We start from the raw sequence: 10,981 nt of genomic DNA, 5'->3' as shown, positions 1-10,981 counted from the left end.
CCAACAGAGATGTCAGGAGAGTCAAGTAGGACAACGTGGGTTAATTTTAAATAAAGGCAACGTATTCTGAATAATTATATGTATGATATGGAAGCAATAGCTTCCATATCATACTCTCTAAAATCAAAATAGAGGAATGCCTTATTTTTTTTTTTATTTACAGAAATGTTTTGTCTTTCCATATGCTTTTTGTTATTTTTACATATTTAGTCAAGATTTCTAACTAACTAACTAACTATTTAGTCCATGATGCTTGAGACATTTTTTTTTTATACGTGTGTTAAAAAGTGATTTTGATTTTAACCCTCGAACCTTCTATAAAGTAATGAATTAATTATTGGATCAGAAAAAGGATCCAAGATATAGGATCTTCTACACATGACACACTACATGACACAAAGCCTTAGTATTTTTGTGTAAACAAGTTTTTTGACACTTTTGTTTCTTGGTAAAGTTGTCGATAGTTTTTAGCAGATTTCACCTGAAACCACAGTAGAGGAAGCTTAATGTTTGTATCAAGTACATGAAACCACGTAGTAGTTAACGCTCCACCTCCTAACGGTCAAAACCTACGTGAAAAAGTGAGATTTGGGGTTGAAGTTGCAGCTGACAGAGATAGACAAGACGGAGGTGAGATATCAGTGGAGCTATGGAGCTTTAGGAAACTGTTTGTGCAGCCTCTGAACAGGACTGTAACCGGGGGAAAGGGCTTGGTGATGAGTTTTTAGTTACATTTAGAGGTCATTTCAAACGATTTTTAAAGTTCAGAAAGTCCAATTTGTAATCTGCCTGTCTGTAATATTTGAGGCTCTTGATGGCTGTTACACAGGCTGCACTTCCCTCCTTCAGCTCCTTCACCAACTTCACCCCCCCTGACGATATGAAGGTGAGGAAATTTTTTTATATTAAGTACACAGTGCTATAGGGGAAAATGTCTTGATTACATATCATTCTGTTTGGTGGTTTTATGGTCTCTTAACTTTTTTTTAAATGTATTTTTTATTATTAATTTCAACTGTGCATAATTTTGGTCATAATTTAAGTCAAGAAAAATTCACCAACACAATCGAAAAGATTGTGATGGTGAATGAACATTAAAGATTGACTGCAGTGTGTTGAACGGTTCTTAACTGCCTCAAAGAACTGGTTCTCCTCTTGAGTGGTTCCAGCTCCACTATCTATCTTGCGTCCGCCTGTCTGTCTGAGGGAGTCGGAGCTCTCCTTCTCTGTGGAACTCCTCCAGGTTTCTACTTTTCCCCAAGGAGGTTTTGTAGTTTTTCCTTGTTGAGAAGGAGGATCTAAGGACACGGGAGCTTGGGACATTGATAAATTCCTATGAACATTGTTTAATCTGTTTTCACTGTCGCCCCCGAGGCAACTGCTGTTGTGATTTCGGGCGTCACAAAAAAAAAAACAATTGAATTGAACTTAAATACAAGTATACACTGTGTGCAAATGGATGAAAAGGTGTTTCTTCTTTGACCCTCAGGTTTGGGATTTTGAGGTTAGTTCTCTCTCCGTTGACCCTCTCAGCAGCAAGATGTTACCCCCAGAGCATGAGCAGCTCCAGGTTCAACACCTGACCTTCGAGGAGCTGGACAACAGCAACCACGCATCTTGGGACATTGACCTTTTACTTTCAGACTGGGCCCTGAGCCCCTCGCCCGAGTCCTGTGCAAACACACCCTCTGAGCTCCCAGAGATCAGCATCAACAAGTCGCTCATTGAGACTTGTTCCTTTATGGACCAGCAGGGCGGCAGTCAAGGGGCTGAACTGCTCTCCACAGTCGAGAGCTCCACAGTCCAGTCTGTGCTGTATCATCCTGGGTACACTGATCCTCAGCCCGCACGGACACGCCACATCTCAAACATGGATCAGTTTGGCTTTCTTCATGCAAGCAGCATAGACAAGAACAGAGGAGATCCTACCAGGATTCCATCCTGGGACTTCAGTCCATATTACGCCCATCAGCAGCCTTCTATGGTGGCCTACACAGACCACAGGTTCCTCGTTCCTCAAACTGTGCACCCCGACCCAAGACACTACAATACACACTATATGCCTCACTTTGGTCCCAGCAGCAGCAGTGTTTTCTGTGACTACAGTGCAACTTTAGGCCACGTGCCCCTGAACCAGCCCGGGCTGGTCCTAGGCTCTCCTCTTCCCCCGGGGGCACAAGAGGGCAAACGTGGACGCCGGACCCTGGGCAAGAAGAGGCCCGCCATACACAGCTGCGAGTACCCCGGCTGCTCCAAGACCTACACCAAGAGCTCCCACCTGAAGGCCCACCTCAGGACCCACACAGGTACGGCTCTGGAAGCAGAAAACAATATTCATAGTAATAATAACTTGATAATAGTGGAGTTTGTCTGATCAGGTGAAAAGCCATACCATTGCTCCTGGGAGGGCTGCAGCTGGAAGTTTGCACGTTCAGATGAACTGACACGCCACTTTCGCAAACACACGGGTCAGAAGCCCTACGAGTGCCTGCTGTGTCAGAGGGCCTTCTCTCGCTCAGACCACCTGGCTCTGCACATGAAGAGGCATGCGTGAGGAATACAGTTAATACTAATGAGAATATCAATGCCAGAGAGATTTACTAATTTACTATTTGGAGAGAAATATTCACAAACCCGTTCAAGAATATTATCAAGTATTTATAGGCGTCACATACATTCAGTAATGCAGAGCTGATATTAGGACCAAACACATACACTGTAGACACTGGGCATTGAAACACTAAAACAACTCTAACCTTTGTAACTTTACTTATTAGCTATGGATCACTGTGTGGTAGGATTTATTTAAAAAGTGCCTTATGTTGTCTTTGTGGATCACTTAATTTTCTCAGGTTTAAAAAGTAGTAGCATATTTATTGAGATATGTTTTATATTAGAATTATATTCATGCAAGGGTTTAATATTCTATATTCTGTTTTCTTTTTTAATTGTATGTTATTTTAAATAAAATATTGGAGCTGTAAATTGGTCTCCACTTGTATGCTGTTTTACAGTGACGACCTCCTCACACTGCGTCTTTTTGAGTCACTAATGACTCACAGGATTATGTCAGAGCTTTCTGTCATGTGTGACTGTGGCCAACAGAGGGCAGTCTGTCATCACTGCAGACCTGTAAACAGAGTGCTGAGTGTTTACAGTCAGAGAAGCGGAGGAAATCTGCTTATGTAACTCTGATTCAGCCTGATTATGACAAACAGTGGTCTTCGTCATATTATTGAGCCGTCCACAAGCATTACATTCAGGAAACACAATTATTTAGATTCACAATCACAGCGCATACATTTCTATTTAACGTAGGCTTTGTAAGGATAGTAGTAAGTACACTGAGGACAGAAGAGGCATGAATTACGTAATCCAATGTAGGTTTCTATTGTAACACGGCTATTTTCAAAGTCGAATTGCCCCATTTGATCTAAATACATCCAACAGTTAATTACCAATACTCTGCGGTGAACTGCATTGATTATACATCGTTGGGCTCTGCATTGATGAACTGAATATCACAGAGTATGTAAACAATATGTAGGTATTTATTAGGTTTTCTCCATGTTTATGCATACATTTTACTAGAACACTTTTTTACACCTGCTTGTCAACTCATTATATTAGTGTAATCAGCAGACAAAATCCATTTGATCTAATTACTATATACATGGCTTAAAGCACTATATGATTAATCCGATGGCTATGGACCGAGCCACACAGCAGTGGAGCGGTTAAGACTTAATTATAGTTGTGAAGAGATGCAGTTGAGATGTTTTACTCAATTTTAGCATTTTTTTTCATAAATTTGACTAAAATAAAGATACAGTATATATACTTTACAATATCCTAACAAGTCTCAACCATTTAGGACGTAGTAGGAAACCCAGTGCGACTGAGCTTTAGTTTTCAGTCACTATTTTTTTTTTTAAACCCATGTGTTGAATGAAGTGAATCGATAAATAAACTGTTCAAAGTGAAACGCGATTATGTGTGTCTCTGCTTAACAACTTACCAGCAACTGTCCAGAGTTTGAATGGAATACACGATACAAATTGTCAGGCGACACTTCACAATCTCAATTACCACCAGGATAATTCAGTCATTCTAAATTTGATGAACAATGATGGACGCAAACGTTTACATTTCATGATTGCAAACCGTCGCCATCCATTAACATTACTTAACTCCTTCAATATTGTGCAATTTATGGTTCATCAAGGCAACAAAAGAATTATAATCAGTGTGTTGTTATGCTTTTTAAGGACACACGACCCAATAACTCATTGCACATAATTTTAAAACTCAAGGGAATTATAATGTACTTTGTTGCATTGACCCAAAGTGAAACTGCATCTGCAAGACTGACCTGTGCTACTGTGAAACATATTGGACAGTTTAATATTTTAACAGTCCTTCCCCCCGAGCCTATATCTATAAATGGATTTCTTCTGCATTATTAAGGCGTGTTACCTCAGCCTAACAGACAACAATTCTCCTTTTATCTTATCTCTCAAGGCCACAACTTTCAGCGAAGCAATGTGTCTGTTCTTGTTCTGTTTTCACTGTTATTAAGGAACTGTATGTGATTCCACTGAGCTGGAGGTAAACAACGGAATACTTTTAGTCTAGTATTGAAGCTTCTGTTTGTAGTACACTTTTTAACACATGAAAAAAGCACAACAATAGCACATTCTTAACTTGACCCGGATGATCTGACGAAGAATCTTTTTTTTATCAGCAATCTATTAAAAAAATAAATAAACACACCTATTGTTTTGTAGGAGCTGTTACTTGCCACTAAAGTCACGCCCTTTTTTTCTTGCGCAATATTTATTTCTTTGGGTTTTTATAGTGGCTACGTTTTACTTTTACTTCACTAAGAGCAGTTATTTGTACTTCCTACTCCACTACTCCATTTAGTATGTATTTGTATTATTTGTATTTAATATGTAGGGCCTGATTTAATTGTGAAAAACAATACATTGTAGGTTATGCATATTCTATGAGACAAATGTTTGTGCAAATTCCTGCTGATTGTTGTGGATATTGTGAATTGTTCTTATTGTTGTCTGGGTATATTTTGCTTTGTAACATGTATTCCTGTAAATCAGGGACTACCTATGGAAACTACAGATCTAGCCGTATCTCTGTTTTATGAGCTTAATGTCTTTGTACATTGTCCCTTCAAATAAAATTAACTGGACTTAAAAGTGCTTTAAAAGTTCTCAAAATCTGTGCCAATTAGTTTTACGTTTCACTCTTCAAGTACATTCTTTTAAGATGCACTCGTATACTTTAAAGTTACGGCGATTTTTTGTTTTAGCTCCTGTATCTATACTTTTACTTAACTTCTTCCTCCACCGCATGTGATAAAACCATCAAAGCACATTTGAAACTGCACAAACTACAGCTACAGTTGTGTAAGTACAGGGTTTGCACACGCTGAAGACACCCATAGGAGAAGAGGCAGTTACGTAACCCGCGCCGCTCGCTCGGGGCATGCGAGGACGGAGTGGAGCTATACCAGTTCAGCCGGGGTGAGCTCAAAATAAAAAGGGGACATTGTTTTCTTCGAGCGATCTGCGGCAGACGACACTTCCTCCTCGCTCGGCCCTCTACGGCACAGCTGAAGGGAACGCGTCATTCGGGGGGTGTTTTCTCAGAGCAGAGACCCCTGGCCCTGTTGGCGGATGTTACAACGTGAGGCTTTAACAGCTGCAGCAACGGCGGTGGCGGCGGCTGTGCGTTCGTCGTGATGCAACAGCAGGAAATCGGTGCAAAGAAACGGCTTAAGGTCATCTAGGAATGTTCTCGGAGAGTGCTTTCCCAACAGCAAACAGTCAAAAGATGATACAGACTATAACTGACTGAGCAGATCGGCAAGTTGTGAAGCTAAACCAAAATCTCTGAAGGTTGTGTGAATGCTGCAGTTTATTTTGAAAGAGTACTATTTGGCACAAAAGTAAACAAGAGTGCTTTGTAAGAGATTAAATTCCCGTAAACTTAAGCAATACATACTTATGCCTCGTGACTTTTTATTTTATCACCACACTTTGGAATGTCAAACTCCTGCGTTATACAGAATAGGTGGACGAGTAAGTGTGTCATCAGACTGGTTTTAAACTCGTAGTAAACAAACAGCAGGCCTATGATTATGAACAGGATATGCTTGTATAGTAAGGCTTCATGACAAGGCAATTTTGTCATGAAACATCAAAAGTGGATTAAGACTTGTTTCTCAGTCCGTTAAGCATCAAACTTGAAAATAAAAGCTGTTGATTCACTTTTCTCAGGGTGTTATAGCCGGAATAAATAATATACGAATGAAAAACTGTCTCAACGATCAAACTCGCTATTCACATTCAAACAGCTAAATTATGCTTAAATATTAAGGTAAAATAAAGATATTTGCATCTGTTTCTACTAAAAAAGGGCAACATTTATACTACTACAAGCCTTGATTGACTACATGCGTGAGTGAAATCAAGAGACATTCACTTCCTTCTGTCCCTGTGTAATGTAGAAAAGAGAAAAGATTAATTCTGATTAGGACAATGGGCCATTGTTCTCATCACATGAGGAAAATGCAATGCTGTCAAATAGACTTGCACGAATAATCACAATCAAATTGAAATCACGATATAAAAAGAGCAAGATATTATAGTCTATATTTTGTGCATTGCAACAAAATATCCTGTTGCCATGGGGTCTTATATCATAGGCCTATATCTGCAAGAAGATTAATGCCGTTTATTGTCACAAAGAAGTTCATTTTCATTTATACTAAAGCTATAGCAACATTCTATTTACTGCAGCCCATGAATCCAGGCTCTGAAGGCTTAGATTTAGATACAGGTTATAGCAACAGCCAGTCGTAGTAGTAGTAGTAGTAGTTTAGTTGTATTGGTAGTAGTAGTAGTTCAGTTGTATTGGTAGTAGTAGTAGTAGTAGTAGTTCAGTTGTATTGGTAGTAGTAGTAGTAGTAGTAGTAGTAGTAGTAGTTGTATTTGTAGTAGTAGTAGTAGTAGTAGTTGTATTTGTAGTAGTAGTAGTAGTAGTAGTAGTAGTAGTAGTAGTAGTAGTTCAGTTGTATTTGTAGTAGTAGTAGTAATAGTTGTGGTTGTGGTTCAGTTGTAGTAGTATCCTATAGGCTATACTATCCTATAGTGTTTTTTTTATTTTTGGTACTTCTTTACAAAAAGGCTATTTTAATTTGTCATGAAGTTAAATGTGTCTAAAGTTCTGACAGTCAGGTCTTTGCAGAGGTCATAAACTGCAGACAGACATCAGACCCATATTATAACAGATCCATGCATCAGACGCACAGCAGCTTCTCCTTTTCTCTTCCGCGGTTTTACAACGGCTTTTACGCAACTGCAGCAGAGGCCTGTCAATCAAGGGAGGGCGGGGCTTGAGCGGCAGGACGGAAGAAGGGTCAGACCGGGTGAGGATCCGACCCGGGCTGAACCTCCGCGCGCGGGGACGCAGCGGGAGGCGCGAGCTCAAACATCTACTGGACAACAGCAGAGCAAGACGCGATTTCTTCAGCTCTGCCTCAACCAAGAGACAAAAACAACCAAGAGACAGAAACAACCAAGAGACAGAAACAACCAAGAGACAGAAACAACCAAGAGACAGAAACAACCAAGAGACAGAAACAACCAAGAGACAGAAACAACCAAGAGACAGAAACAACTCTGCAGCGACCAGCGTAAGTGCACGTCTTTCACTCAGTGTATTTGCGTCATGGCATGTTTGATTGTACCAGAGCTAAGCTTTGTTGCGCTGCACTTTAGTTGCTCTACGTGACTTCTTATAGCCATGTAGGCATTATTGCCACACAAGGAAATTATATTATTAATATTATATTATATTATGTTAATTAGTGCGGAATAACTTTCAATGAATGCAATGATCAACAAATCATCAAACGCTTTATTCGACTATTGAAAGGTTATATACAGGCTTACAGAGAAGAGTGGGCTAAGCCTATTAGCCTATAGTTTTAACATGTTCCTTTTTTAGAAATAGCTGCTTAATTTATAGCTACATGAAATATTCTGCTGGTCTGATTTCCCAAAAAATAAGCGTTTTAATTGTGATTCATGTCACCATGTTGACTTCAGTATGTGTGCTCGTCTTTCCCCAGCAGGTGGAGCTCTTATCACGCTTTAAGAGCCTGTTGAGATGACTGAAGAGTGCCTGCTGAAGGGCCAGTCAGGGGCCTCTCTGTTAAATCTGGAGGCACAGGAGCACACAGACCTGAAACAGGAGGCCCTGGGGATCCTCGGCTCCAGCCACTTCGCTCACACTCTTCTGGGGAGAACTATGAATCTGAGCCAGGCTGAGGTGGAGGCCAGAGCCGGGAGCAGCTGCGATGAGGACGGGACAAACGGTAACTCTGTGAGACGAAAGAGAGAGTTCATCCCAGATGAAAAGAAAGATGATGGGTACTGGGACAAGCGCAAGAAGAACAACGAGGCTGCCAAAAGGTCAAGAGAGAAGCGGCGAGCCAACGACATGGTGCTGGAGAGGCGCGTCCTGGGACTGCTGGAGGAGAACGCTCGGCTCAGGGCAGAGATGCTGGCTTTAAAGTTTCGCTTCGGCCTTGTTAAAGACCCCTCAGAGGTGAGCATCCTGCCACTGTCTGCAGCGCTCAGCTCAAACCACTACCAAACTCAGAGGGCACCACAGAGCACCCAGCCCGCCCAGAGCAGCCCTCTACATCAGGGGCTTACAAATGGGACAAGGGCAGACTTACCAGGCCACACTGTGTCTGAAGGGTCCCCCGGCTCCAGTGTGATTTTTAAGGATCCCCCCACAGACCAGAGCAGGGCCCGAGGGCAGGTGGAGGTGTGCTCACTGGGAGCGGCTGAGGACAAGTATCCAAACAGACTAGATTCTCCTGACAACCTGAAAAGCCTGCCACATAAGCTCAGGTTTAAATGTCCCACCAGCGAGGGGGTCCAGCTATCCCCCTCGAGTGAGACCAGACCCAAAGTCACCCCTGTCGCCACTGTAGGTCCCAGCGTCCACATAAACTCACAGCCGCAGATGGCGTGGGACAGAGCTGAGGGGCAGAGTGTGTGGGCCGGTCAGGAGGGCAACTGTCTGTCCTACACGTCCTTAAACATGACAGAGGGTCCTGCAGAGGAGAGGGGGCTCCAGTCTCAGGTCAGCTGTCTGTCCCAGGAGGTGGCCCAGCTCAAAAGGCTCTTCTCCCAACAGCTGCTCACAAAGATCGCCTAAAGTCTTAACCCAGGAAAAGTCAGCGCCTGAGCCAAAAGACTTGAGCTTAAAAGTTCAAACAATGTGAGATTGTGACAGACAGCGGATTTAACATCGGTTTTAATTGTACAAAGGTATGATGAAAATAACTGTATCGACAATTCACATGTACATTTAGTGAATTTTGTGCTTTAAGGATTGAAATGATGTTTAGATCTTATATTTTTGATGATGATTATACTGTATATCTGTATAACAAAACAGGTGAGTCAGAAACCCTGTATTAATCTGAAAAAGAAGACAACAGTATTGAGGTTGTTACATGTTACTCAACAAATCGAGTATGTTGTGTTTAGAACTAAATTACCCACAGAACAAATGGGAACGCAAACGGTATTTACTTTCTATAAACAGAATAGAGCCTCCAGGAAATGAATAACTTGTGCCAAATTGAGTGAACATTTAAAAACTTCAGTGTCGATTCCAGGGTTGTCAAAACGTTTTCATCGAGATCTGCAAATGGAAACATACAAAGCAGAACGCCACAGACTCATGACTCACTAGATAAGTGCATTTAGCAGAGGTTTGACAGTAGAACCTTTACTACACCAAAATGTTTGTTTTTGAAGTTTTGATAAGACAAAAAGGGAATATTTTAGGAAAATGGGGCCGAAAACATTTAGTCTGTGTCACATACGTTGTACTCCACTCTTTATGTGTTTGCTTATTATGCAATGTTGTTTCTAAAAGATGTGATAATTTATGCTTCAGGGCGCCCACAAATAATAATAATCATGACTAGTCGTAATTGTATTTTGACAATTGTTATCGATATCTGGGCTATGCTGACAAAGACAGCCACATTATTAATAAAAATGTCAGAAATGTGTTTTTTTTTTTTCAAATCTGATTTTCGCAATCATACGCTTAATTTGTAATACTTTAGTAGTATTCAATATCTTGAAGCCTCCAGTCACAATATTTTAACCTTTTGTTTGGTAAAAATCTAATAAAATATCTAAATGTACAATAGAAAGCCCTATTTGCTTTTCCATATAAATACTGTTTATTCACTTGTTAATGTCCCTGTCATTTATGAAAGCTAAAGTTAACGCAGTTGTTTGTGCCATTTTTTTATTTTACTTTTTACAAGGATTGAATGGAATCATCACACATTTTCTCATTTACTGCCAGAAATCTCAAGACATGCAAGTGTTAGTTAGTTGGCATCCAGTGTTACCAACTAATACAAAGTCATCACTGGAAAGACAACGCTCTCCACCATTCACAAGCTCTATTTAAAACAGACGGTGCATAAAACATGAGGTGAGGTTCTGAATGAATGGGCTGCGGGTGTAGACGGGACGAGTGGAGGTGAACTGAAAAAGTCTGCATGAGTCATTGTCACGTCAGCAAAGGAAAAGCTATTTTTAGGCTGGACGCAGCTGCTTCTGAGACGAACTGGCCCGGTTTAGACTTCGACTACGGGCCCAGAATTCATTATTAATACCTGGGGAAAAGTGCTGAGGCAAAGAATAAAAGAAAGTTCCAGACTACACAAATAAACGCTCAATTAACTCAATTAACTTTGCACTATTGACCATATACAAAATGTTAAATCATTATTGCTGACAAAGGTGTGTTTTAGGTGTCTTTAAAGGCACTATAAATTCAATACATTGTTATTATTGTGTTATTTTTCCCTTCCTTGTTCAATTCAAAGTTAAACTCAGGTATAGCATCGCTT

At 40.7% G+C, this 10,981-nt stretch overlaps 2 protein-coding genes across 2 annotated transcripts; both read left to right on the top strand.

The window, feature by feature from the left end:
- Positions 1 to 530: 530 nt before the first annotated feature.
- Positions 531 to 2,991, top strand: klf1 (Kruppel like factor 1 (erythroid)). Its single transcript, XM_072463764.1, has 3 exons — positions 531 to 886; positions 1,490 to 2,306; positions 2,379 to 2,991. The coding sequence occupies exons 1-3, from the start codon at positions 815 to 817 to the stop codon at positions 2,552 to 2,554; spliced, it is 1,065 nt and encodes a 354-aa protein (XP_072319865.1). The 5' UTR covers positions 531 to 814; the 3' UTR covers positions 2,555 to 2,991.
- A 5,175-nt stretch (positions 2,992 to 8,166) lies between these two features.
- On the top strand, positions 8,167 to 9,487 carry LOC140377824 (nuclear factor interleukin-3-regulated protein-like). Its single transcript, XM_072463424.1, has one exon. The coding sequence runs from the start codon at positions 8,194 to 8,196 to the stop codon at positions 9,253 to 9,255; it is 1,062 nt and encodes a 353-aa protein (XP_072319525.1). The 5' UTR covers positions 8,167 to 8,193; the 3' UTR covers positions 9,256 to 9,487.
- The last annotated feature ends 1,494 nt before the right edge of the window (positions 9,488 to 10,981 follow it).

Source organism: Eucyclogobius newberryi, unplaced genomic scaffold (genome assembly GCF_026437365.1).
Source record: "Eucyclogobius newberryi isolate DKJ021-1_F unplaced genomic scaffold, fEucNew1.0.hap1 SCAF_4, whole genome shotgun sequence".
NCBI lineage: Eukaryota > Metazoa > Chordata > Actinopteri > Gobiiformes > Gobiidae > Eucyclogobius > Eucyclogobius newberryi.
This window is presented reverse-complemented; position numbering and strand designations above follow the sequence as displayed.

What these genes read in the sequence shown, in the direction of transcription:
- klf1 (XM_072463764.1), top strand. Translation starts at nt 815, where the DNA reads ATGGCTGTTACACAGGCTGCACTTCCCTCCTTCAGCTCCTTCACCAAC. An exon ending in CCCCCCCTGACGATATGAAG is followed by an intron (nt 887 to 1,489) that starts GTGAGGAAATTT and finishes TTTGACCCTCAG; the next exon opens with GTTTGGGATTTTGAGGTTAG. An exon ending in CCACCTCAGGACCCACACAG is followed by an intron (nt 2,307 to 2,378) that starts GTACGGCTCTGG and finishes TTGTCTGATCAG; the next exon opens with GTGAAAAGCCATACCATTGC.
- LOC140377824 (XM_072463424.1), top strand. Translation starts at nt 8,194, where the DNA reads ATGACTGAAGAGTGCCTGCTGAAGGGCCAGTCAGGGGCCTCTCTGTTA.